Source organism: Bufo gargarizans, chromosome 7, assembly GCF_014858855.1.
Source record: "Bufo gargarizans isolate SCDJY-AF-19 chromosome 7, ASM1485885v1, whole genome shotgun sequence".
Lineage (NCBI taxonomy): Eukaryota > Metazoa > Chordata > Amphibia > Anura > Bufonidae > Bufo > Bufo gargarizans.
The window spans coordinates 44,904,972-44,932,878 of NC_058086.1; the positions used below are offsets into that span (position 1 = coordinate 44,904,972).

General features: G+C 45.4%; 1 protein-coding gene across 1 annotated transcript; it reads right to left on the minus strand.

Moving 5' to 3' along the window:
* Positions 1 to 757: 757 nt before the first annotated feature.
* Positions 758 to 27,845, minus strand: LOC122944146 (ubiquitin-conjugating enzyme E2 U-like). Its single transcript, XM_044302376.1, has 8 exons — positions 27,818 to 27,845; positions 27,315 to 27,412; positions 27,098 to 27,224; positions 12,834 to 12,900; positions 8,803 to 8,891; positions 3,237 to 3,288; positions 3,061 to 3,146; positions 758 to 1,223 (listed from the first exon to the last, which is right to left on the minus strand). The coding sequence occupies exons 1-8, from the start codon at positions 27,843 to 27,845 to the stop codon at positions 1,042 to 1,044; spliced, it is 729 nt and encodes a 242-aa protein (XP_044158311.1). The 3' UTR covers positions 758 to 1,041.
* Positions 27,846 to 27,907: the final 62 nt, after the last annotated feature.

The window sequence follows — 27,907 nt, forward strand, 5'->3', positions numbered from 1 at the left end:
TCAGACCATAGACCAGACCCCTAAAATCAGACCATAGACCAGACCCCTAAATTCATTCAGACCCCAGACCAGACCCCTTAAAGGGCATCTGTCAGCAGTTCTGTACCTATGACACTGGCTGACCTGTTCCATGTGCACTTGGCAGCTGAAGGCATCTGTGTTGGTCCCATGTTTATATGTGGCCGCATTGCTGAGAAAAATAATGTTATAATATATGCAAATTAACCAATAGGCGCATCGGGGGCGTTGCCGTTACACCTGGAGGCTCAGGTCTACCACGCCCTCTGCACTTTGATTGACAGGACCAGGCAGTGATGACGTTTATCATAAATATTAAATGTTTTTTGATGTGACAAATAACCTGTCAGGTTGAGCTGTAAGGTCAAGTACTTGGATTATACGTGGGCACTCTTCACGTATACTCATATAAACCTATGGGGAGGTGGAGACAGAATAAAAAAACTGCAGCCAAAAACACATTGCTAGACTGTGTGGGACGATCAGTGACTGCTGTCTGATGTCACCATCTAGTGGTAGAATGTGGAATGACCACTCTTTCTTAAAAGAGCTGGCTCAGGTTTGGGGAAGTAAAATTTGTGACCCATGGAGGTTGGAATCATACAAATAAACATTGTGTTGATGATCTGCAGCAGGTTTTATTTAGTCATATAGCGCTTACATATTCTGCAGCGCTGTACAGACATTAACGTCCCCCAAATCGGTCCCCGTCCCCACTGGAGCAATCTAACTTCATGGGGAAAACATACAAATTTCAAATTACAGATGTTGCCCTTGGTTGGATTTGAACCCAGAACTTCAGGTCTGCAAGACATCAGTGCTAATCATATGGAGCAGGACATGACATAGATACTCAACTTTCTTTATTATACTCCGGAGCTGCACTCACAGTTCTGCTGCTTCCTATGGAAAACAGTCAGCAACTGGTTATCAAATATATCCCCTACTTAGTTCTATCCCCCTAATTGGGCAATGTAAGAGGGATTGGGGGTTAATACTTTTAAGGATGGAACCGCCCATCAATCAGTCTTCCAGTAGCTCAGCGCTGAGGGTATTTGTCCAGGCCACCAAATTGTCCACTTCATCCTCCAGTGGTTCTGCCTCCCGGGCAGATGATGCCGGCGTGTTGTCTGTGTGATGCCTCTTCTGGAAACTACTCTCAGCATCAGCTTTCATATCTACAATGGATGCCAAAATGTGACCCTCTAAGGACAAGAAATAAAATATATATAAGGAAGAGTACACCTCAGGGACCCCACTGTCCCCCCATAACATCGGCAGCAGAGGGGCAGCTAAAGCAGCTCTACACCATGAGACCACAGCAAACAGCTCCTCATAGCTGAGCTTCCTGAGGCCTTGTGCATGATATAGGTGGAGTTAACAAACCATCCCCCCCCCCCCCCATAGAACTTCTATTATGATTATTTTTTTTTTTTACAGAAAGTCCTGTACAGTTTGTGCCAGTTTTGCAGATGGAATAATGTTAAATAAATAAATGAATAGAAATTAAAATATAATTATTATAAATTTGCCAGATGTGAATCTCAATCTAAGCAAAACTATATGACTATTGGATATGAAAATCACCTCTGCCCTCCAGTGGTCATTGAGGAGTATAACATGTACATAGATATAATGTAACATTTATAAAGTATACATGTATTATATTTTCTTTCCCGTTGCCTGTTTTGTAGCATTTTCTTGCTCTGAGTCAGTTCTTGTCCCCAAATAATCTAAAAATCTAATTTCCCTCAAATGGATAGGAATAAAAGGGTGAGGAACAAGAAAAAAATCCAATGCGGATAAAGAGAAATGTTAAGGAAGCAGTAAATGACAAAAATAGCGCATTTAAATCACTAAAAAAGGAGGTTAGCGAGGAAGCGTTAAAAAACTATAAGGAAAAAAACTAACTGTATATGTATAAAGCAAATAAAAGCAGCCAATATTTTTCTCTCTACTGTATTCACTGAGGAAACTAAATTGTCAGATGCAATGCAGAATGTAAGAGTAAGGCTACATGCACACGACCGTTCCATTTTTTGCAGTCCTAAAAAAAACGGAAGCCGCCCGTGTGCCTTCCGCGGAACGGAACGGGCGGCCGTCAATATAAATGCCTATTCTTGTCCGCAAAACACGGACAAGAATAGGACATGTTATATTTTTTTATCGGGGCCGCGGAACTGAGCAACGGATGCGGACAGCACACGCAGTGCTGTCCGCAACTTTTGCGGCCCCATTGAAGTGAATGGGTCTTCATCCGAGCCGCCAAAACGGCAACTCGGATGCGGACCCAAACAACGGCTGTGTGCATGAGGCCTAAATTCCCCATTAAAAGTGCCCTGTCTGAACCAGGAAGAAGTACAGCAGCGTCTTAAAAAGATTAAAATAGACAAATCGCCGGTACCAGATGGCATACACCACTGTATCCTAAGAGAATTAAGTAATGTCATAGACAGACAATTATTTCTGATATTTAAGGACTCCATATTGACAGGGAGTGTTCCACAGGATTGGCGCATAGCAAATGTGGTGCCAATATTCAAAAAGGGTCCAAAAACAGAGCCCGGAAACTATAGGCCGGTAAGTTTAACATCTGACGTGGGTAAACTGTTTGAAGGTTTTCTAAGAGATGCTATCTTGGAGTAACACAATGAAAATAACTAAGGGGAGATCTAATAACTATGTATAAATATGGATGTATTTCTGGAGTGTAATAATATTACAGGATATAGTTACTAGATACAGGTTGTTGATCCGGGGAGTTATTCTGATGCCTGATTGGAGTCGGGAAATAATTTCCCCCCCCCTTAAATTAGGAAAATTGCCTTCTACCTCCCTTCCCCCCCCCCCCCCTTCCTCTGGATCAGCATGCAGGATAACAGACTGAACTGGATGGAAGGAGGGCTTCTTTCAGCTTAACAATCTATGTTACTATGATATGGAGGATCATTGCTGAAACATATTGAAGAGACAATCTTATCCTGTTCTTAGGACCTCCAATAATACAGCCATACCGTGTATCCAGCACCTGACACCTCATACCTGTCAATCTGCACAGCGTACATCCCCCAGCATGCTCCGCTCTGCTCGTCCGGTCACTAAGGAGTCCATGAATAAAGATGCTGTATCTGCAAATACAAAATACATCATCTATTCCTGTAGAATATCACATGGGCTGCAGGGACCTGGGCATCTGCTTTGTAACACCCCGTACTTACACTTTATTTCCATTCCTCATCTCTTCCAATTCTTTAGTTGATGTTCTTGATTCTGTTATAAAGAAGTGAGATCAGAAAATCTAGGAATCCATACCACAAATACGGAAAATAAAGTTATATTCCTGTACATAGGAGGCAGATATCACGACAGGTAGGTAAGCAGGGAAATAACCAAACATGGGAAAACCACCAGAACAAACGACTAGTCCCAAAAGCTAGGGAGAAAAGAGTCACCTCCTAGCGGTCCCTAAAAGCTTTCCCTAAACTGCTGTGCCCATGTGCATACCCTTAGGGTGGACATGCACATGCCCTTGTGCTTAAACCTAAACACCCTGGGCAAACCCTAAGCAGCAGGGAAAAGGGAAGAGGCAACCTGCTTCTTCAAATCAGGAGGAAGTAAGCGTCTTCCTAGAGGCCTAGATAAAACACACAAAGGGAAATGAAGGAGAGGACTTATCTTGAGAAGGAGCTGGAGCAGACGATCCACCACAAATCAAGAGCTCCCAGGAAAGAACTATAACCCGCACAGGCAACTGGGGGAAAGAGGGATAAAAAGCCTCACTAACAATGAAACCCAGTACACCTGAGGGAAGGTGGATCCAGCTCAAACCCAAATCAAAACAAACAAAGTAGTCAGACATGTGCAGCCAGTCTGACAGACCTCCGCACATTCACAGGGCAAGGCGTGACAGCAGTATTATAATATTTATATTCTTGTACATAGGAGTTGTATTATAGTAGTTATATTCCTGTACATAGGAGCAGTATTATAGTAGTTATATTCTTGTACATAGGAGCAGTATTATAGTAGTTATATTCTTGTACATAGGAGCAGTATTATAGCAGTTATATTCTTGTACATAGGAGCAGTATTATAGTAGTTATATTCTTGTATATAGGAGGCAGTATTATAGTAGTTATATTCTTGTACATAGGAGCAGTATTATAGTAGTTATATTCTTGTACATAGGAGCAGTATTATAGTAGTTATATTCTTGTACATAGGAGCAGTATTATAGTAGTTATATTCTTGTACATAGGAGCAGTATTATAGTAGTTATATTCTTAACCATATTTCTTTTTATTGAAAGAGAGCAAAAGATCAGGGCCGAGACCCATACATGACAGTACAGTGGTGATGACAAATCTCCAAATGCTCATCTGGCATATACATCATGCATAGACAATACAAGCAATCTTGCCATAGTCAATAAGAAACACCAAATAAAAATGTACAAAGGGAAGAAGGGAAGGGACAATCAGGAGGGAGGAAAGGGAGGAGGGGGGGGAAACGAGGAAGTGAGATAACTTCTGCTCTATCATGTAAAATTTCTATGAACTTTCCATGGGGACCACAATTTTAAGAAGCGAGCACGTGAGTTAGTCTCCCAATGCGCAAGCTCCTCGAAACGGTAAATCTGGTCCACCTTGTCCGTCCACATATGGAGAGTCGGTGGGGAGTCATTCTTCCACAAAAAGGGAATAAGTAACTTAGCTGCTGTAAGCAGCATCGTGGGGAGGTCATGTTTAGAGGGAGTCAGAGAGCTGTTAGGGCACCATAAGAGCACCAGTTTAGCATCTATCGAAACCTTAGTGTTGCATATTTGATTAACCTCTGTCTCAATTGATTTCCAAAACGGTTGAATCTTGTGACAAAACCACCAAATATGCGACAAAGACCCAATACCTGTACCACATCTCCAACACGATTCAGGGACCTCAGGGTTTAATTTATGCAAGAACTCGGGTGTTTTGTACCATCTACTGAGAAGCTTAAAGGAATTCTCCTGAATCCTCACACAACGACTGAAGCCGTGCGAGTGGGCCAGGATGGACGCCTTCTCCGGCTCCGTAAGAGACATGGAGAGCTCCCGCTCCCAAGAGACCACATAATGTAGCTCTGGGGGTAATGAAGAAAGTATTTCTTTATACATCTGGGATAACGGTCTAAGGGGAGGTTTAGTAGCCAAAACCTTCTTTTCAAGCCAGGAGGGGGAACTATTACCTGCAAAGGGCCCAGTACACTTTTTAATGTCTCGTTTAAAATCTGCTAAGTGGAAAAAAGGCGCAGCTTTAACCTCAGGGAGGTCCACCACTGAATCCCAGTTCAAACTGCCATCCGGGAGAAGGACATCCCGCAGAGGAATGTCAGCGAGCTTAGACCAAATCCCGGAGGGGTTTAACACAGAGGGGTGGATGTGGCTTTGTAACAAGTTAAGTGGCATACTAGGGTTAGGAAAATTAAAAATGCGAGACAGGACCATTTTGGACCATTCAACCAGCATACCCTTCCAAACCGGAGAGGAGTAGTAGTGATTGGCCGAAAGAGGCCTAATGCCCCACAAAGTAAGTAGTTCTTGGTTCGTGAACAGTACCTTTTCAAGGCGGGAGCAAAGAGAACCAGAATGACGAGTCATGATAGCCACACATCTACAGAGCTGTACTGCATTATAATATAATTTCACATCTGGCATCCCAAAACCACCAAACCTTCTGTCCCTTGTGAGAACCGAATAAGCTATACGCGGAGATTTCCCATTCCACAGGAAGCGTGTGAATATCCTCCGTATTTCTGTAAAATATGAGTTTGGCAACCAAATAGGGAGCACCTGCAGCATATAGTAGTTATATTCTTGTACATAGGAGCAGTATTATAGTAGTTATATTCTTGTATATAGGAGCAGTATTATAGTAGTTATATTCTTGTACATAGGAGCAGTATTATAGTAGTTATATTCTTGTACATAGGAGCAGTATTATAGTAGTTATATTCTTGTACATAGGAGGCAGTATTATAGTAGTTATATTCTTGTACATAGGAGCAGTATTATAGTAGTTATATTCTTGTACATAGAAGCAGTATTATAGTAGTTATATTCCTGTATATAGGAGCAGTATTATAGTAGTTATATTCTTGTACATAGGAGCAGTATTATAGTAGTTATATTCTTGTACATAGGAGCAGTATTATAGTAGTTATATTCTTGTACATAGGAGCAGTATTATAGCAGTTATATTCTTGTACATAGGAGCAGTATTACAGTAGTTATATTCTTGTACATAGGAGCAGTATTATAGCAGTTATATTCTTGTACATAAGAGCAGTATTATAGTAGTTATATTCTAGTACATAGGAGCAGTATTATAGTAGTTATATTCCTGTACATAGGAGGCAGTATTATAGTAGTTATATTCTTGTACATAGGAGGCAGTATTATAGTAGTTATATTCTTGTACATAGGAGGCAGTATTATAGTAGTTATATTCCTGTACATAGGGGCAGTATTATAGTAGTTATATTCTTGTACATAGGAGGCAGTATTATAGTAGTTATATTCTTGTACATAGGAGCAGTATTATAGTAGTTATATTCTAGTACATAGGAGCAGTATTATAGTAGTTATATTCTTGTACATAGGAGCAGTATTATAGTAGTTATATTCTTGTACATAGGAGCAGTATTATAGTAGTTATATTCCTGTACATAGGAGGCAGTATTATAGTAGTTATATTCTTGTACATAGAAGGCAGTATTATAGTAGTTATATTCTTGTACATAGAAGGCAGTATTATAGTAGTTATATTCTTGTACATAAGAGCAGTATTATAGTAGTTATATTATTGTGCATAAGAGCAGTATTATAGTAGTTATATTCTTGTACATAGGAGCAGTATTATAGTAGTTATATTCTTGTACATAGGAGCAGTATTATAGTAGTTATATTCTTGTACATAGGAGCAGTATTATAGTAGTTATATTCTTGTACATAGGAGGCAGTATTATAGTAGTTATATTCTTGTACATAGAAGGCAGTATTATAGTAGTTATATTCTTGTACATAGAAGGCAGTATTATAGTAGTTATATTCTTGTACATAAGAGCAGTATTATAGTAGTTATATTCTTGTGCATAAGAGCAGTATTATAGTAGTTATATTCTTGCATATAGGAGGCAGTATTATAGTAGATATATTCTTGTACATAGGAGGCAGTATTATAGTAGTTATATTCTTGTACATATGAGCAGTATTATAGTAGTTATATTCTTGTACATAGGAGCAGTATTATAGTAGTTATATTCTTGTACATAGAAGCAGTATTATAGTAGTTATATTCCTGTATATAGGAGCAGTATTATAGTAGTTATATTCTTGTACATAGGAGCAGTATTATAGTAGTTATATTCTTGTACATAGGAGCAGTATTATAGTAGTTATATTCTTGTACATAGGAGCAGTATTATAGCAGTTATATTCTTGTACATAGGAGCAGTATTACAGTAGTTATATTCTTGTACATAGGAGCAGTATTATAGCAGTTATATTCTTGTACATAAGAGCAGTATTATAGTAGTTATATTCTAGTACATAGGAGCAGTATTATAGTAGTTATATTCCTGTACATAGGAGGCAGTATTATAGTAGTTATATTCTTGTACATAGGAGGCAGTATTATAGTAGTTATATTCCTGTACATAGGGGCAGTATTATAGTAGTTATATTCTTGTACATAGGAGGCAGTATTATAGTAGTTATATTCTTGTACATAGGAGCAGTATTATAGTAGTTATATTCTAGTACATAGGAGCAGTATTATAGTAGTTATATTCTTGTACATAGGAGCAGTATTATAGTAGTTATATTCTTGTACATAGGAGCAGTATTATAGTAGTTATATTCCTGTACATAGGAGGCAGTATTATAGTAGTTATATTCTTGTACATAGAAGGCAGTATTATAGTAGTTATATTCTTGTACATAGAAGGCAGTATTATAGTAGTTATATTCTTGTACATAAGAGCAGTATTATAGTAGTTATATTCTTGTGCATAAGAGCAGTATTATAGTAGTTATATTCTTGTACATAGGAGCAGTATTATAGTAGTTATATTCTTGTACATAGGAGCAGTATTATAGTAGTTATATTCTTGTACATAGGAGCAGTATTATAGTAGTTATATTCTTGTACATAGGAGGCAGTATTATAGTAGTTATATTCTTGTACATAGAAGGCAGTATTATAGTAGTTATATTCTTGTACATAGAAGGCAGTATTATAGTAGTTATATTCTTGTACATAAGAGCAGTATTATAGTAGTTATATTCTTGTGCATAAGAGCAGTATTATAGTAGTTATATTCTTGCATATAGGAGGCAGTATTATAGTAGATATATTCTTGTACATAGGAGGCAGTATTATAGTAGTTATATTCTTGTACATATGAGCAGTATTATAGTAGTTATATTCTTGTACATAGGAGGCAGTATTATAGTAGTTATATTCTTGTACATAGAAGGCAGTATTATAGTAGTTATATTCTTGTACATATGAGCAGTATTATAGTAGATATATTCTTGTACATAGGAGGCAGTATTATAGTAGTTATATTCTTGTACATAGGAGGCAGTATTATAGTAGTTATATTCCTGTACATAGGAGCAGTATTATAGTAGTTATATTCTTGTACATAGGAGCAGTATTATAGTAGTTATATTCTTGTACATATTTAGCAGTATTATAGTAGTTTTATGACAATGTTTTCTCTGAAGTATTCCTTGTGGCTTACTTTTATGCTTTACACTCTGGTCTGTCTTTGATGTGGCAATTTCACTCCACGTCTTGTGGTAATTCTCAAAGGAGACAGATTTTATCTTCCTGAAATAAGTATTACAGTAAACACAAATGATCAAAACCGGCTTAGATAATTTAATGCAATAAGAGTGATGGGAAATTGGAAATCCTTTTTATGGAAAGCATAATTATTTTATCAAAACTGGAAAAACACCAATATGCTATCATATTTGTATGGACATCCTGTTACATTGTTTATTGTGTGGCTGTTGCTGGAGCCTAATTATAATTCACAGCATAATAAGATGGGGCGCCCCACCGCCTAGTGTAAGAATACTAAAACAGCATTATAAGTAGCAAAAATCATAGGCACCATTTATTAAAAACACATAATATAGCAAAAAGTTGGCATATTACTATTCCTCACAAATAGGTTCAATGTTCTTGCACCTGATTGGGCCCCCCAAACCTCTGGGCCCTATAGCAAGTGCTATGGCTATAGTTATGCCTTTGACTGCAAATATCTGACTTACCAATAAGGCCTCATGCACACGACCGTTGTGTGCATCCGCGGCCGTTGTTCCGTTTTCCGTTTTTTTCCGCGGACCCATTGACTTTCAATGGGTCCGTGGAAAAATCGGAAAATGCACCGTTTGGCATCCTCGTCCGTGATCCGTGTTTCCAGTCCATGAAAAAAATATGACCTGTCCTATTTTTTTCACGGACAACGGTTCACGGACCCATTCAAGTCAATGGGTCCGTGAAAAATCACGGATGCACACAAGATTGTCATCCGCGTCCGTGATCCGTGTCCGTTTTTTCCTATCATTTCAAAGGCAAACTTGACTTAGATTTTTTTTTCATTTTTAATGTCTGTGGATCCTCCAAAAATCAAGGAAGACCCACAGAAGAAAAAACGGACACGGATCACGGAGCAACGGAAATCGTTTTTGCGGACTAAACCTAGTTCAGCATTTTTCATTCAATAATAATCTAGGCTTTCTGATGAGAGCTCAGATTTGGTGGGCATCTGACTTCCCCATGCCAGTTCATAGCTGGCATAGATTTAAGTTTATGATGCACGGACTGACGAGCGATGCGCCAAATTTATTATTAGGCCTTTGTAACTAAGCTGGGAATGTATCAAACCCTGCAGGCAGGAATTCTGGCAAAGAATAGCATTTAGCGACATTTGGGGTTAAGGCCGCATGCACATAAACGTTTTTTTTTCCGTTTACGTAACGTTTTTTGCGTTCCATATCTGGACCGTATATGGAACCATTAATTTCAATGGGTCGGCAAAAAAACGGAATGTACTCCATATGCATTCCGTTTCCGTATTTCTGTTCCGTTCAAAGATAGAACATGTCCTATTATTGTCCGCATAACGGACAAGGATAGGACTGTTCTATTAGGGTCTAGATGTTCCATTCAGCAAAAAAAAAAACAGAATGCACACGGATGTCATCTGTATTTTTTGCGTATCCGATTTTTGCAGACCGCGAAATACAGAAAAAGCCATACGGTCGTGTGCAAGAGGCCTAACTGTCTCAAAATCACACCAGCTCTCTTCATCAGCTGCGCTCCAGATTTATCAAGTTGCAAGTTTTAAAAAGTTGGAAAAAAAGTTAAAAACTAACTCCAGTGGGGAAGGGGGGTGCGGGAAAACGGACATATGTAACACTTATGTATGCATTGAAGTCAGGCCCATTTCCTCTAAACTGCGCTCCCTTGTTGGGTGGGACAGAAAACATGTCTGCGCGTATGCAACTTTTCTGGCAAATTTTTGGCACATGTTCAATAGTAAATCTGACGTTTTTTGTGCAAATACCTGCTTACATCTCAGTTTCCTAGAGCCCTGGTTCTCAGTGCTTTGCGAATTCTCAAGTTTCAGTGGATCTTTGCTTTAAAAGCTCAAAGGTAGTTTCCATATAAGCTGGTTTAGCGATCACTTTGGTGACCTCCATTCTTTACACTGCATTCGGGTCTGTTCACACTTGTTTGTTGGCGAAACACATCAAAACAGATCCCAATTCATTCATTTTTACAATGGACATCACTTGATGCTTCCAAATGCCGAAATTGAGCTTTGCCTGGCAGTATTTTGGCAGAGTTACATGGGCACTATATGACAGTATTATTTGTATACTATATGCATTTACTATTGAGGCATTGTATGGCGGTATTATTTTGGCTTTAGGTAAAATGTGCTTATATATCTGTGTTTTAGAATAAATATATATTGAAATTGAGAGATCAAATGTCTAAACACGGCCTGCTCATTGCCTATAATGAATAACAGCTTTGTTCCCCTTCAGTCTGCGCTGGAAATAAGATGCTACCCCAAATTTGCAATAAAGAGAATTTTTTTAAATTATTGTTATTAATTTTAGAGTGTGAATCGAATCAGAAAATCACATTTCCCTCTATTAAAATTAGATTAACATGTTTCTAGCACCTCATCTTGGTGCAGTATGTGCAGACTTGCAATGCTGGGGCACAGCCACCAGGAGGCAGTGTCAGAGAGCTGGTGGTCAGGACTGTGCAGGGCACACTGCAGACAGGGTTTTGTTTATTTGGAGAGTGCATGCTCTGGGGCGGAGGCGCGCAGCTTCTGGACCAGGAGACACTGCGCTCTGTGAGGATATATTCAATAGAAGAATTCAGACTGGGGATTTCCTGTAAATCAAGAAAATGATTCCTGCCACTGCAGAATACATGGCCACATTCACAGGCTGCGTATTACTGCCAAATACCTGGACATAAAGGGGACCTCCTGATCCCCATTTAAAAGTTATGGGCGGACCGCGGTGGGCCCTGTTATGGGTTCACCGTGGTTGGCCCTGTTATGGGTGCACTGTGGCGGACTCTGCTATGGGTGCACTGTGGCGGACTCTGCTATGGGTGCACTGTGGCGGACTCTGCTATGGGTGCACTGTGACGGACTCTGCTATGGGTGCACTGTGGCGGACTCTGCTATGGGTGCACTCTGGCGGACTCTGCTATGGGTGCACTGTGGTGGACTCTGCTATGGGTGCACTGTGGCAGGCCCTGCTATGGGTGCACTGTGGCGGACTCTCTTATGGGTGCACTGTGGCGGACTCTGCTATGGGTGCACTGTGGCAGGCCCTGCTATGGGTGCACTGTGGCGGACTCTCTTATGGGTGCACTGTGACGGACTCTGCTATGGGTGCACTGTGGCAGGCCCTGCTATGGGTGCACTGTGACGGACTCTGCTATGGGTGCACTGTGGCAGGCCCTGCTATGGGTGCACTGTGGCGGACTCTCTTATGGGTGCACTGTGACGGACTCTGCTATGGGTGCACTGTGGCAGGCCCTGCTATGGGTGCACTGTGGCAGGCCCTGCTATGGGTGCACTGTGGCGGATTCTGCTATGGGTGCACTGTGGCAGGCCCTGCTATGGGTGCACTGTGTCAAGGCCTGCTATGGGTGCACTGTGGCGGACTCTGCTATGGGTGCACTGTTGTGGGCCCTGCTATGGGTCACTCTGGCGGACTCTGCTACGGGTGCACTCTGGCGGACTCTGCTACGGGTGCACCCTGGCGGACTCTGCTACGGGTGCACCCTGGCGGACTCTGCTACGGGTGCACTCTGGCGGACTCTGCTACGGGTGCACTCTGGCGGACTCTGCTACGGGTGCACTCTGGCGGACTCTGCTACGGGTGCACTCTGGCGGACTCTGCTACGGGTGCACTCTGGCGGACTCTGCTATGGGTGCACTCTGGCGGACATTGCTCACTGACAGGGGGTATAAAGGTGCTTATGCGCCAATCTCTCTCAGTCCTTTTACTACAGGATGAAATTAAATGCTGAAACAAACACAATATAAGAAAATCAGGTCCGTCAACAGCAGCTGGCCGACGATCTCCAGTCAAGAGCACAGTAGAAAAACTGAAACATTGTGGAAAAAATTGTGCAAAATGACTGAAAACTGAAAACTATGTCACCGAGATAAATGACCTGGGTCGTACAATTCATGATAACCAATGAGAAGATATTACAAACCTGGGTGCGGGGGTGCAGAGCGGGGGCGGGGTCCTTCGCATCACGTTGCTGCGTTGTATTGAGCCATCTGCAATTTACCAAGAAGTCGTCGTGAGACAATTTAAACGTGGAGCAATGACCATGACGGACTGCAGCACTGCGGAATATGTCGGCGCTATATAAATAAAATTTGAATCGCCTCGTCCACACACTTCCGTTTTTCACGCATTTTCCACAGACAGCACACGTGCCCATTGATTTGAATGTGTCTGTTCACACATCGGTATTTTTTTTACGTGACGCGGACCAAACACGCCTGTTGATGTCCATGGGTCCGTAAAAAAAAAATCAGTTTTTTCGTGGAAGATGGATAGGAAAAGCTCTTGAAATTAATTTTCAGCTGAGCAACGTCTGTGGATTATGGATGACGCACGGAGGGAAAAAAAAAACGGACACACGAACCATCAATGGATCCTTCACGGATTAAATAAGGACGCTTTTTTTCACGTTGGTAATGCCGATATGGAAATGTGAGGGAGGCCTAAGCCCTGTCCTCTGTGATGAGCGCCACCTGCCTCCCGCCCGGCACACACCGCGATAAAGGCTTTTTATAGATCCTTTTTTTGGGAACAGAACCTGAAAGTAAAGTAATCAGCAATGGGAGCGCGGCCAGACGATCTAGTCTTACAGGAAAGTTCTACACTCAGCTCTAATCTCAGGGCGGAAGGTAGTATTACTTGTACTCATTGGGGACTTTGTGCAAAAGCCATTTGCAAATCTTTTGGTGCCAGATGACGTCTCCCTGTGAGATCACCGGCTTGGGTTGCCAGAAGAAGCAATGCGCTGCATGAAGCCTCGCGTAGAGAGAAGAATCTACCTCTGGTATGTACAAGCGTCAATATTTCACAACTTTTATTTTTACTTCCCCTCCCCCGATCAGCGCAGAAATGTCTGCAGTCACCCCAAAAATTGTGTTTATAGTCAAGCTATCTTTCCAGTAAAATAGTTTAAAGGGAACTGGTGTCTGATCTGCAGATAGCATGTTATAGAGCAGGAGGAGCTGAGCAGATTATATATAAAGAGAACCTGTCACTGTGTAATCTGCAGGCAGCGTGTTATAGAGCAGGAGAAGCTGAGCAGATTATATATAGAGAACCTGTCACCGTGTAATCTGTAGGCAGCGTGTTATAGAGCAGTAGGAGCTGAGCTGATTATATATAGAGAACCTGTCACCATGTAATCTGCAGGCAGCGTGTTATAGAGCAGGAGGAGCTGAGCAGATTATATATAGAGAACCTGTCACCATGTAATCTGCAGGCAGCGTGTTATAGAGCAGGAGGAGCTGAGCAGATTATATATAAAGAGAACCTGTCACTATGTAATCTGCAGGCAGTGTGTTATAGAGCAGGAGGAGCTGAGCAGATTATATATAAGAGAACCTGTCACCATGTAATCTGCAGGCAGCGTGTTATAGAGCAGGAGGAGCTGAGCAGATTATATATAGAGAACCTGTCACCATGTAATCTGCAGGCAGCGTGTTATAGAGCAGGAGGAGCTGAGCAGATTATATATAGAGAACCTGTCACCATGTAATCTGCAGGCAGCGTGTTATAGAGCAGGAGGAGCTGAGCAGATTATATATAAAGAGAACCTGTCACCATGTAATCTGCAGGCAGCGTGTTATAGAGCAGGAGGAGCTGAGCAGATTATATATAGAGAACCTGTCACCATGTAATCTGCAGGCAGCGTGTTATAGAGCAGGAGGAGCTGAGCAGATTATATATAGAGAACCTGTCACCGTGTAATCTGCAGGCAGCGTGTTATAGAGCAGGAGGAGCTGAGCAGATTATATATAGAGAACCTGTCACCGTGTAATCTGCAGGCAGCGTGTTATAGAGCAGGAGGAGCTGAGCAGATTATATATACAGAGAACCTGTCACCATGTAATCTGCAGGCAGCGTGTTATAGAGCAGGAGGAGCTGAGCAGATTATATATACAGAGAACCTGTCACCGTGTAATCTGCAGGCAGCGTGTTATAGAGCAGGAGGAGCTGAGCAGATTATATATAAAGAGAACCTGTCACCGTGTAATCTGCAGGCAGTGTGTTATAGAGCAGGAGGAGCTGAGCAGATTATATATACAGAGAACCTGTCACCATGTAATCTGCAGGCAGCGTGTTATAGAGCAGGAGGAGCTGAGCAGATTATATATACAGAGAACCTGTCACCGTGTAATCTGCAGGCAGCGTGTTATAGAGCAGGAGGAGCTGAGCAGATTATATATAAGAGAACCTGTCACCATGTAATCTGCAGGCAGCGTGTTATAGAGCAGGAGGAGCTGAGCAGATTATATATAAGAGAACCTGTCACCATGTAATCTGCAGGCAGCGTGTTATAGAGCAGGAGGAGCTGAGCAGATTATATATAAGAGAACCTGTCACCATGTAATCTGCAGGCAGCGTGTTATAGAGCAGGAGGAGCTGAGCAGATTATATATACAGAGAACCTGTCACCATGTAATCTGCAGGCAGCGTGTTATAGAGCAGGAGGAGCTGAGCAGATTATATATAAGAGTAACCTGTCACCATGTAATCTGCAGGCAGCGTGTTATAGAGCAGGAGGAGCGGAGCAGATTATATATAAGAGAACCTGTCACCGTGTAATCTGCAGGCAGCGTGTTATAGAGCAGGAGGAGCTGAGCAGATTATATATAAGAGAACCTGTCACCGTGTAATCTGCAGGCAGCGTGTTATAGAGCAGGAGGAGCTGAGCAGATTATATATACAGAGAACCTGTCACCAGTGTAATCTGCAGGCAGCGTGTTATAGAGCAGGAGGAGCTGAGCAGATTATATATACAGAGAACCTGTCACCATGTAATCTGCAGGCAGCGTGTTATAGAGCAGGAGGAGCTGAGCAGATTATATATAAGAGAACCTGTCACCATGTAATCTGCAGGCAGCGTGTTATAGAGCAGGAGGAGCTGAGCAGATTATATATAAAGAGAACCTGTCACCATGTAATCTGCAGGCAGCGTGTTATAGAGCAGGAGGAGCTGAGCAGATTATATATACAGAGAACCTGTCACCATGTAATCTGCAGGCAGCGTGTTATAGAGCAGGAGGAGCTGAGCAGATTATATATAAAGAGAACCTGTCACCATGTAATCTGCAGGCAGCGTGTTATAGAGCAGGAGGAGCTGAGCAGATTATATATACAGAGAACCTGTCACCGTGTAATCTGCAGGCAGCGTGTTATAGAGCAGGAGGAGCTGAGCAGATTATATATACAGAGAACCTGTCACCATGTAATCTGCAGGCAGCGTGTTATAGAGCAGGAGGAGCTGAGCAGATTATATATACAGAGAACCTGTCACCGTGTAATCTGCAGGCAGCGTGTTATAGAGCAGGAGGAGCTGAGCAGATTATATATACAGAGAACCTGTCACCGTGTAATCTGCAGGCAGCGTGTTATAGAGCAGGAGGAGCTGAGCAGATTATATATACAGAGAACCTGTCACCGTGTAATCTGCAGGCAGCGTGTTATAGAGCAGGAGGAGCTGAGCAGATTATATATACAGAGAACCTGTCACCGTGTAATCTGCAGGCAGCGTGTTATAGAGCAGGAGGAGCTGAGCAGATTATATATACAGAGAACCTGTCACCAGTGTAATCTGCAGGCAGCGTGTTATAGAGCAGGAGGAGCTGAGCAGATTATATATAAAGAGAACCTGTCACCATGTAATCTGCAGGCAGCGTGTTATAGAGCAGGAGGAGCTGAGCAGATTATATATACAGAGAACCTGTCACCGTGTAATCTGCAGGCAGCGTGTTATAGAGCAGGAGGAGCTGAGCAGATTATATATACAGAGAACCTGTCACCGTGTAATCTGCAGGCAGCGTGTTATAGAGCAGGAGGAGCTGAGCAGATTATATATACAGAGAACCTGTCACCGTGTAATCTGCAGGCAGCGTGTTATAGAGCAGGAGGAGCTGAGCAGATTATATATACAGAGAACCTGTCACCATGTAATCTGCAGGCAGCGTGTTATAGAGCAGGAGGAGCTGAGCAGATTATATATACAGAGAACCTGTCACCGTGTAATCTGCAGGCAGCGTGTTATAGAGCAGGAGGAGCTGAGCAGATTATATATACAGAGAACCTGTCACCATGTAATCTGCAGGCAGCGTGTTATAGAGCAGGAGGAGCTGAGCAGATTATATATACAGAGAACCTGTCACCATGTAATCTGCAGGCAGCGTGTTATAGAGCAGGAGGAGCTGAGCAGATTATATATAAGAGAACCTGTCACCATGTAATCTGCAGGCAGCGTGTTATAGAGCAGGAGGAGCTGAGCAGATTATATATACAGAGAACCTGTCACCATGTAATCTGCAGGCAGCGTGTTATAGAGCAGGAGGAGCTGAGCAGATTATATATAAGAGAACCTGTCACCGTGTAATCTGCAGGCAGCGTGTTATAGAGCAGGAGGAGCTGAGCAGATTATATATAAGAGAACCTGTCACCAGTGTAATCTGCAGGCAGCGTGTTATAGAGCAGGAGGAGCTGAGCAGATTATATATACAGAGAACCTGTCACCGTGTAATCTGCAGGCAGCGTGTTATAGAGCAGGAGGAGCTGAGCAGATTATATATACAGAGAACCTGTCACCAGTGTAATCTGCAGGCAGCGTGTTATAGAGCAGGAGGAGCTGAGCAGATTATATATACAGAGAACCTGTCACCATGTAATCTGCAGGCAGCGTGTTATAGAGCAGGAGGAGCTGAGCAGATTATATATACAGAGAACCTGTCACCAGTGTAATCTGCAGGCAGCGTGTTATAGAGCAGGAGGAGCTGAGCAGATTATATATACAGAGAACCTGTCACCATGTAATCTGCAGGCAGCGTGTTATAGAGCAGGAGGAGCTGAGCAGATTATATATACAGAGAACCTGTCACCGTGTAATCTGCAGGCAGCGTGTTATAGAGCAGGAGGAGCTGAGCAGATTATATATACAGAGAACCTGTCACCGTGTAATCTGCAGGCAGCGTGTTATAGAGCAGGAGGAGCTGAGCAGATTATATATACAGAGAACCTGTCACCAGTGTAATCTGCAGGCAGCGTGTTATAGAGCAGGAGGAGCTGAGCAGATTATATATACAGAGAACCTGTCACCGTGTAATCTGCAGGCAGCGTGTTATAGAGCAGGAGGAGCTGAGCAGATTATATATACAGAGAACCTGTCACCAGTGTAATCTGCAGGCAGCGTGTTATAGAGCAGGAGGAGCTGAGCAGATTATATATACAGAGAACCTGTCACCAGTGTAATCTGCAGGCAGCGTGTTATAGAGCAGGAGGAGCTGAGCAGATTATATATACAGAGAACCTGTCACCGTGTAATCTGCAGGCAGCGTGTTATAGAGCAGGAGGAGCTGAGCAGATTATATATAAGAGAACCTGTCACCATGTAATCTGCAGGCAGCGTGTTATAGAGCAGGAGGAGCTGAGCAGATTATATATACAGAGAACCTGTCACCATGTAATCTGCAGGCAGCGTGTTATAGAGCAGGAGGAGCTGAGCAGATTATATATACAGAGAACCTGTCACCAGTGTAATCTGCAGGCAGCGTGTTATAGAGCAGGAGGAGCTGAGCAGATTATATATACAGAGAACCTGTCACCGTGTAATCTGCAGGCAGCGTGTTATAGAGCAGGAGGAGCTGAGCAGATTATATATACAGAGAACCTGTCACCATGTAATCTGCAGGCAGCGTGTTATAGAGCAGGAGGAGCTGAGCAGATTATATATACAGAGAACCTGTCACCATGTAATCTGCAGGCAGCGTGTTATAGAGCAGGAGGAGCTGAGCAGATTATATATACAGAGAACCTGTCACCAGTGTAATCTGCAGGCAGCGTGTTATAGAGCAGGAGGAGCTGAGCAGATTATATATACAGAGAACCTGTCACCGTGTAATCTGCAGGCAGCGTGTTATAGAGCAGGAGGAGCTGAGCAGATTATATATACAGAGAACCTGTCACCATGTAATCTGCAGGCAGCGTGTTATAGAGCAGGAGGAGCTGAGCAGATTATATATACAGAGAACCTGTCACCGTGTAATCTGCAGGCAGCGTGTTATAGAGCAGGAGGAGCTGAGCAGATTATATATACAGAGAACCTGTCACCGTGTAATCTGCAGGCAGCGTGTTATAGAGCAGGAGGAGCTGAGCAGATTATATATACAGAGAACCTGTCACCGTGTAATCTGCAGGCAGCGTGTTATAGAGCAGGAGGAGCTGAGCAGATTATATATACAGAGAACCTGTCACCGTGTAATCTGCAGGCAGCGTGTTATAGAGCAGGAGGAGCTGAGCAGATTATATATACAGAGAACCTGTCACCGTGTAATCTGCAGGCAGCGTGTTATAGAGCAGGAGGAGCTGAGCAGATTATATATACAGAGAACCTGTCACCATGTAATCTGCAGGCAGCGTGTTATAGAGCAGGAGGAGCTGAGCAGATTATATATACAGAGAACCTGTCACCGTGTAATCTGCAGGCAGCGTGTTATAGAGCAGGAGGAGCTGAGCAGATTATATATAAAGAGAACCTGTCACAGTGTAATCTGCAGGCAGCGTGTTATAGAGCAGGAGGAGCTGAGCAGATTATATATAGAGAACCTGTCACCGTGTAATCTGCAGGCAGTGTGTTATAGAGCAGGAGGAGCTGAGCAGATTATATATACAGAGAACCTGTCACCATGTAATCTGCAGGCAGTGTGTTATAGAGCAGGAGGAGCTGAGCAGATTATATATAAAGAGAACCCGTCACCATGTAATCTGCAGGCAGCGTGTTATAGAGCAGGAGGAGCTGAGCAGAATATATATAGAGAGAACCTGTCACCATGTAATCTGCAGGCAGTGTGTTATAGAGCAGGAGGAGCTGAGCAGATTGATGTAGAGTTTTATGGAAAAGATTCAGTTAAGCTTGGATTTTATACATTTAAATTCCTGCTCATTCTGGACTTTGGAGTCAGGGAGGCGGTCCTATCAGTGATTGACAGCTATGTCTGCATACACGGTCATAAAGGGAAGGCTGTCAATCACTGATCCTGTATCATACTCCAGAGCTGCACTCACTATTCTGCTGGTGCAGTCACTGTGTACATACATTACATTACTTATCCTGTACTGATCCTGAGTTACATCCTTTTTTATACTCCAGAGCTGCACTCACTATTCTGCTGGTGCAGTCACTGTGTACATACAATACTTATCCTGTACTGATCCTGAGTTACATTCTGTATTATACTCCAGAGCTGCACTCACTATTCTGCTGGTGCAGTCACTGTGTATATACATTGCTGATCCTGTACTGATCCTGAGTTACATTCTGTATTATACTCCAGAGCTGCACTCACTATTCTGCTGGTGCAGTCACTGTGTATATACATTACTTATCCTGTACTGATCCTGAGTTACATCCTTTTTTATACTCCAGAGCTGCACTCACTATTCTGCTGGTGCAGTCACTGTATACATACATTACTTATCCTGTACTGATCCTGAGTTACATCCTTTTTTATACTCCAGAGCTGCACTCACTATTCTGCTGGTGCAGTCACTGTGTACATACAATACTTATCCTGTACTGATCCTGAGTTACATTCTGTATTATACTCCAGAGCTGCACTCACTATTCTGCTGGTGCAGTCACTGTGTATATACATTGCTGATCCTGTACTGATCCTGAGTTACATTCTGTATTATACTCCAGAGCTGCACTCACTATTCTGCTGGTGCAGTCACTGTGTATATACATTACTTATCCTGTACTGATCCTGAGTTACATCCTGTATTATACTCCAGAGCTGCACTCACTATTCTGCTGGTGCAGTCACTGTGTACATACATTACTTATCCTGTACTGATCCTGAGTTTTACATCAGACACGGAGGCTTCATATTGCTTTCTCTTCCTTTACTGATCACCATAGCAGCAAGGAGAAACAAAAAACAAATGCAAATGGTCACCATAGTAACCCATACGTCCCACCCCTACAGCCCCAATATAAGGCTGCGTCCAAGGTGGTACTTCCTCTTTCTTGCTGCTCACCAGATAAGTAACATGTTCATTTTATCTGCTAGCTGTTTCTGTTCTCCCTAAGGGTTTATTTCGCTTTAGAGTATATTCCCCTGGTTATTTTCTCCCCTGGGGTTTGTTTTGTTTCCTCCCTTTAGGTGGATTAGTGTTTGTGCAGCGGGATACCTTGTTATCCTGCATTCTTGTCCCAGGGGCTTATCCCTGTCAGGGCAACCTTGCCTTCCTCAGTATTCCCGGGTCCTAATTGCGCGCTGCGTTTTTCCCTGGGACCCTTCCCTCTGGGGGTCCGTTTGGTTCCTCCCTCTCCCCCTTCTCCCTTCGGGAGTTTTTGCTTGGGGGTCCCATTGTGCTTTGCAGTCGCCGCTGGCCTTACCGCCATCTTCTGCCTCCTCGGCGGTGGGCCACGCCCCCTCTTTGCGCGCGTCTGCTGCCCGGCTCGGCGGCCTTCTCCCCACTATTCGCGCTCTTTTGGCTGGCTGGAGCGAGATCTCGCGAGATCCGGCGGCCATCTTGGTTCCCGTTCCCGCGAGATCTCGCTTCCTCCGGTTCCTGCGTGCCTGCTGCCGGTCTCCTGTGCTGCGCTCCGCTCCCCTCGCTCCTGGGGTGATTAACCCCTCGTTCTCCTAGCGCTGTACGCATAGTTCCTCAGGCTCTCCTCACAGTCTTCTTCCTGCAGGTACCCTGTTCCCTGTGCTGGACCAATATGGACCCCTCTGCCCAGTCCCCCCCCTCCCCCCTCCCTGGGAATGCTAGTCTCCCTGACTCGGACACACAGGCGCAGCTCATCCAGCGCTCTGTGTCTAATGCGATTTTACAGGCTAGGGGTTCCATGTCCACTGTCTTATCACAGACCATCTCCCAGGCCCTGTCTGCACACCCCCTAGCTGGGGCCAGACTTGCTTCCCCTGAGATTGCGCAGCATTCTTTTGCTGCTGAACCTCCTGTTGGACAGGAGACAATGACCGGTGTGTTGATGACCACCCCAGACGACGCGCTGAGGTCGCGTAAGAGAGCTTGTCCCCGCCAGGCTGATAAATCGCGGGTGTGGAAACACGCTAGAGCCCAAGCGGATGCCGTCTCTGACTCGGATCTGGGTTCGGGCCCGGAGGATCCGGCAGAGGCTACTGATTTTTCAGAGGAGGATGACTCCCCTCTGGGGTCCGACCCTATTGCCACTCCCCCTGCGGTGCCTTTAACTAAGGATTCCTCCTCTGCCTCTGCTGACCATTTCCCTTTGGATTCCTCCGGGGCTCCCATGTTTGATCCTGAGGCCCTCCACCACCCTAGATCGGCGGAGTGGCTCCCCGATACACAAATTAGCAGTTACCTGGAGCATTGGGCCCGCCGTCCTCTGTCCAAGGAGGCGCGCAGTAAGTTGCGGGCCGAGTGCCCTCGGCCCATTATTCCCCATAAGGTCTGCGACACGCCCGTTGTGGATCCAAAGATGACCCAATTTTTGTCCAAGTCTGGGTGGAATGCCAAGAAGGGCTTAGACTCAGCCCTTAGAGGATGCCAGGACAAGCTCCTGGACATTTTCGGTCCACTGGCAAAAATTATGGAATTGGCGGAGTCCGCCAGACAGGAGGGTTCCCACATTGACCCTGAGGAGCTCACGGGCTGGGCCCAGCGGGCGATTTGCATCGCCGGGGGAACCAATGCATCCCTGTCAGTGGAAAGGCGCAAGGCCATCCTGCTTAGGATAGACCCCAAGCTCATAAATCTTGCCCAGACGGAGACGGGCAAAGAGGCGGAAGGCCTGCTTTTTGGGGACTCCTTTATAAAGGACCTCAGCCGCTTCGTCGGCACTTTTTCCGCTCTGGACAAGGCGCAGGCTACTATGCGCAAAGTCTTCCAGGGCCGGGTCTCTCACAGGGCCGGCAGCAACAGGGGCCGTCTGTCCGGCCGCTCCAGCACCCGAGGCAGGGGTGTATCCAGAGGCTCCTTCTCCCAGCGAGCTGCATTTCAAGACCAGCGGTCTCCCCAGACGTTCTTCCCATCCAGAGGGGGACAATGGCGCTCCCGTTCCTTCCGAGGAAACACGGCTCCCCGCAAGTCATCCGGTAAGTCAGACCCCGGACGGGGATTCTTCGGTACTTTATGTAGGGGGCAGGCTTCGGCATTTTTTACACGCTTGGGAACTAATTACATCAGACCCGTGGGTTCTGACGACGGTCAGAGGCTTCTCCATAGAGCTCATAGACACCCCTTGCTCAGTGCAACACCCACCGTCCTCTCTTCGGAGGGGATCGGACTCCGCCCGGGTGGACGAGGAGCTCTCTTCCCTCTTCCTCAAGAGGGCCATAGAGAGAGCTCACGGCCACTCAAGGGGGGTAATAAGCAACATTTTCTTGGTCCAGAAAAAAGGGGGTCAGATGCGTCCCGTCATCAATCTCCGGGCCCTAAACAGCATCGTGCGGTACCGTCACTTCAAGATGGAGGGAATCCATCTACTTCGGGACCTTCTCTCCCCCAGGGATTGGCTCGTGAAGCTGGATCTGAAGGACGCGTACCTTACGGTCTCGGTGGCCCCCCACTCCAGGGATCTCCTTCGCTTCCTATGGAAAGACGAGGTCTGGAGATTCACATGCCTTCCATTCGGCTTGTCGTCGGCTCCGTGGTGTTTCACCAAACTCCTGCGTCCGGTCATGGCCTGGTTGAGGAGTCGCGGAGTACGCCTCATAATATACCTGGACGACATCCTCCTGATGCATCAATCCAGGTCGACACTGCTGCAGCACCTTCGATGGACGGCGGATCTCCTAGAGTCGCTCGGCTTCCTACTCAACTTGGAGAAGTCCTGGCTCACTCCCTCCCAGAGGTTGGACTTCCTAGGCTTCACAGTGGACTCGATCTCAGAATCCCTCAGCCTGCCAGGGGACAAGTTACGGTCCGTTCGCAAGGAACTGCGACGGGCGTTGACCAGTGCCCACCTGTCCCTGCGTCACCTAGCCCGCATCATCGGCCTGCTGGCATCCTCCATACAGGCGGTCTTCCCGGCACCGTTGCATTACCGGGCCCTACAGCGCTTGAAGATTGCGCACCTCCGCTCGGGGGCCTCCTTTGCAGACATGGTGGAATTGGATTCGGAGGCCAGAGAAGAGATCCGTTGGTGGATCGCCAATCTGGAGGCTTGGAACGGCAGGGCGATTTTTGGTTTCCAGCCGGAATTCACCATCGAATCGGATGCGAGCCTCCAGGGCTGGGGAGCGCACTGCAACGGGGTCTCCACCGGAGGTCCTTGGTCGCATGTCGAGACTCACTTGCACATCAATGCCCTGGAGTTGCTGGCCGGCTCCTTGGCCGTCAAGAGTTTTACCAACGGTATGGCCAATGCATGTATCCGGCTCCGGATGGACAATATTTCAGCGGTTCGCTATATCAACCGTTTGGGCGGAACCCAGTCTGCTACTCTAGCGGGATTGGCGAAGGACTTTTGGGCGTACTGTCTCTCCAGGGACATCATGGTGCAGGCCGAGTACCTACCGGGACTTCACAACGTGCGGGCGGATTGGAGTTCCCGCCATCTTACGGACGGCAGCGACTGGCAGTTGGACCCGTCGATTTTCTCGGCGGTGTCATCCAGATGGGGACCCTTTTCCGTGGACTTGTTCGCCTCCCGGCTCAACGCTCACCTCCCTCGGTTCTACAGTTGGCGCCCGGATCCGGAGGCATTGGCGGCGGACGCGTTTCTGCAGGACTGGTCCTCCGACCTTCTCTATGCTTTTCCCCCATTCATGATGATTCCTCGGATGCTTCTCCAAGTGCGTCGCCATCGGGCGGAGTTGGTGGCGATAGTCCCGTTCTGGGACTCCCAGGTGTGGTTCCCGTCTCTCCTAGAGCTTCTAGTGGACATTCCAGTCCTTCTACCGAACCCGACCTCTCTCCTGCGCTGCCCTCAGGGGACTCCCCACCCTCTGCTCCTGGACGGATCCCTACGTTTGATGGCCTGCCGGCTCTCAGGACTCCAGGAGCGGTCGACGGAGTTTCGGAGGCAACTAGGCGCCTCTTGGACGACGCTTGGGCTCCCGGCACCCGAAAATCTTATCGGGCGGCCTGGCGAACTTGGGCTGGCTGGTGCCTGGAACGGGACCTGGATCCCGTTTCAGCTCCTGTAGCTCAGTTGCTTCAATTCCTCACCTCTCTCTTTGAAGAGGGAAAGGCTTACAGAACGATCAATCTTTTTCGTTCGGCGATTTCTTCGTCACATCTAGGATTTGACGGCGTTCCGGCAGGACAGCATCCTTCCGTTTCGCGCCTCCTCCGAGGCGCGCGGCTGTCTCGGCCTCCCCGGCCGAGGTTTTCTTCCACTTGGGATGTTTCCCTGGTGCTTACCTTTTTGTCCTCTTGGCCTACCAATACTGACCTTTCCTTACGTCAGCTTTCCGCAAAGTTGCTCACTCTCTTTTGCTTAATTTCTTGTAAGAGAGTTTCTGATGTGCGGGCTCTGGACCACGACGCCAGGTCCTTTACCCCGGAGGGCGTGTCTTTTAACATTTCGAGACGCACGAAGACGAACATCCGGGTCGTTTCGTACCCCAGCTTTCCTGCTTCCCCGGCCTTGTGCCCGGTAGCTTGTTTAAAGGAATACGAGGCCAGGACTCGTCCTTACAGGTCTCCGGTTGTGCCGCAGTTGTTTCTCTCCATCCGTCACCCGTTCGGTCCGGTGACTAGCCCCACTTTGGCCCGTTGGTTGAAATGGGTTATGGCTCTGGCCGGTGTGGACACTTCGGTGTTTACAGCTCATTCGGCGCGCGGTGCGGCGTCTACCTCTTTGGCGGTCTCGGGAGCTCGCCTGGAGGACATCCTGAGATTGGCGGACTGGTCGAGTGCCTCCACTTTCCGTGAGTATTATTTCCGTCCTCCTCCTCATTTGTTTGATCCCTTGGTTAACCAGCTTTGAACTAGCAATATGAAGCCTCCGTGTCTGATGTAAAACTAACTGATTTTCCTAGTCTACGACGTAAAGTCATAGTTTTATTAAGACACGGAGGCGAATATTGCCCTCCCTTCCCTCCCCTGGGCTCTGGTAGTGTGGGGGGAGTGTTTGGCCTGTTAGCTCTACTTTAGTTGGTAGGCCTATTTTGTACTGTTATACATTGAGAATGTTAAGTTGTTCGCCATTAGGTGCTCATACTTGTTTGTATGCTTTACACCGGCCTGGACCTCTGGTGTCCGCTGGATATGGGTTTGGCTTGGCCATGCTCTCGCTTTATCGGAGTTTGCTTCTCTTGTTCTTTCAGGTTGAGTCTTCCTGCCCTGGAATGTTCCTGTTCTGGACGATGTTTTCCTCCAGCTCCTGCTTCTACCACGTTGGATTTGCTGAGAGTCTTGGATGATGGTTTCCAGTCCTTCCCCTGAAGTGGATCCTGTCGCTGGAAAGTTCCTGCTTGGATTCCGTGGGTCTCTTTGGCGCGGATCGTTCTTTGAGTGTTCCGGAGTTGTTCGTTCATCGGTTATTATGGACTGGTTCGCAGAGAAAGAGGAAGTACCACCTTGGACGCAGCCTTATATTGGGGCTGTAGGGGTGGGACGTATGGGTTACTATGGTGACCATTTGCATTTGTTTTTTGTTTCTCCTTGCTGCTATGGTGATCAGTAAAGGAAGAGAAAGCAATATTCGCCTCCGTGTCTTAATAAAACTATGACTTTACGTCGTAGACTAGGAAAATCAGTTAGTTACATCCTGTATTATACTCCAGAGCTGCACTCACTATTCTGCTGGTGCAGTCACTGTGTATATACATTGCTGATCCTGTACTGATCCTGAGTGTGCAGTCTGCGCAAACAGGTTACATGTTGGGTGACGCTCTGCAAGATTCCCAAATAACGGTGACATACATTGGTCAATTGCGTCATAGTTGCCTTAATACCAATGCTGTATCACAAGCCTTCGGTGCCAGGCCATCTTTGGTGTCCCCTTTAGTAGGTGTGACAGATGCATCTTGTGGGACCACATAGGTCTCCCTCCTCTGGGCCTGTGTGCGGACACTGAATAAACTGGGCTTTTTTTATATATTTTATTTTTATTTTAAGCCTGCAGAAGTGTGAATACAGCTCTGGATTAACGTTCACCCAAGGCAATGTTTGTGCAGTTTTTCCAAGTGGTGCTTTATTGGAGCCTACCATGACAGTCTGGCTTCACCAAACATAGAAGTCTGTTTGCAAATGGCATGGACTTACCTTCAATCATTCTGCTGGTCTTCACACAGTTGAGAACCATCTGCCTGTACAGATCTGCTTTATTCAGCACCAGGTTGGTTGCCTCCAGGTTGACTGCATTTTCCAGTACTGGATTGGAAAGCATTGCCTGCATCATAGGGGTATTCAGAACATAGGACATAGCTATACACATATGATCAGTGCAGACCGGACATTAATACGTGGACATTTCCAGTACCTGGATCACCAGTGAGATGTACGTCATGGTGTAGGCTGGATTCCATTCTGCTGGGTTATCCAAAAAATCAATGCAAGGTTTCCCGGACGTTTGATCAACTGTAAGAGATAAAGGAGCATATACAGTAATAGCAATGGAACATTGGAAATGATTTCTGTATCTGGCTTGTCAGCTTTGCTCTATGCACTGGAACTGGATGAGCAGAGTCATCTCATTATTATTACTAGGATGGTAACACTATACTCTGTACGCAGCTCCCCTGTCACTACCTGCGCTCTGGGGGAGGGGATGCGCTTCATCACTATGACATTTCTCTGTCCATTGAATTCTATTCATTGAGGCTGCCATAAAATGTAGACACCAAATGAAAATTGAGAATAACTGCAATGCACTTCGAGGTTGCACCAACCCCCTTGTACCTGACAAAAGGACTGATACAGCCCCAAAACATGTTCTGGCTAGGTTGGACCATGGATATTGGGACATTGAGGTGCCAAAATCACTTGGAGACCCTGAACAAAGGATACTCATCGCTGACACTCGGGATACAGGATAATGACACTGACACTTTTAGTACAGGATAATGACACTGA

Bases quoted from the DNA above. Each gene is read 5' to 3' on its own strand.
- LOC122944146 (XM_044302376.1), bottom strand. From the start codon at position 27,845: ATGAGTATCCTTTGTTCAGGGTCTCCAA. The intron at 27,413-27,817 runs GTGATTTTGGCA...TATCTCTTACAG, and splicing joins CCTTTGTTCAGGGTCTCCAA to TTGATCAAACGTCCGGGAAA. The intron at 8,892-12,833 runs GTTTGTAATATC...TACTTATTTCAG, and splicing joins CTCTGCACCCCCGCACCCAG to GAAGATAAAATCTGTCTCCT.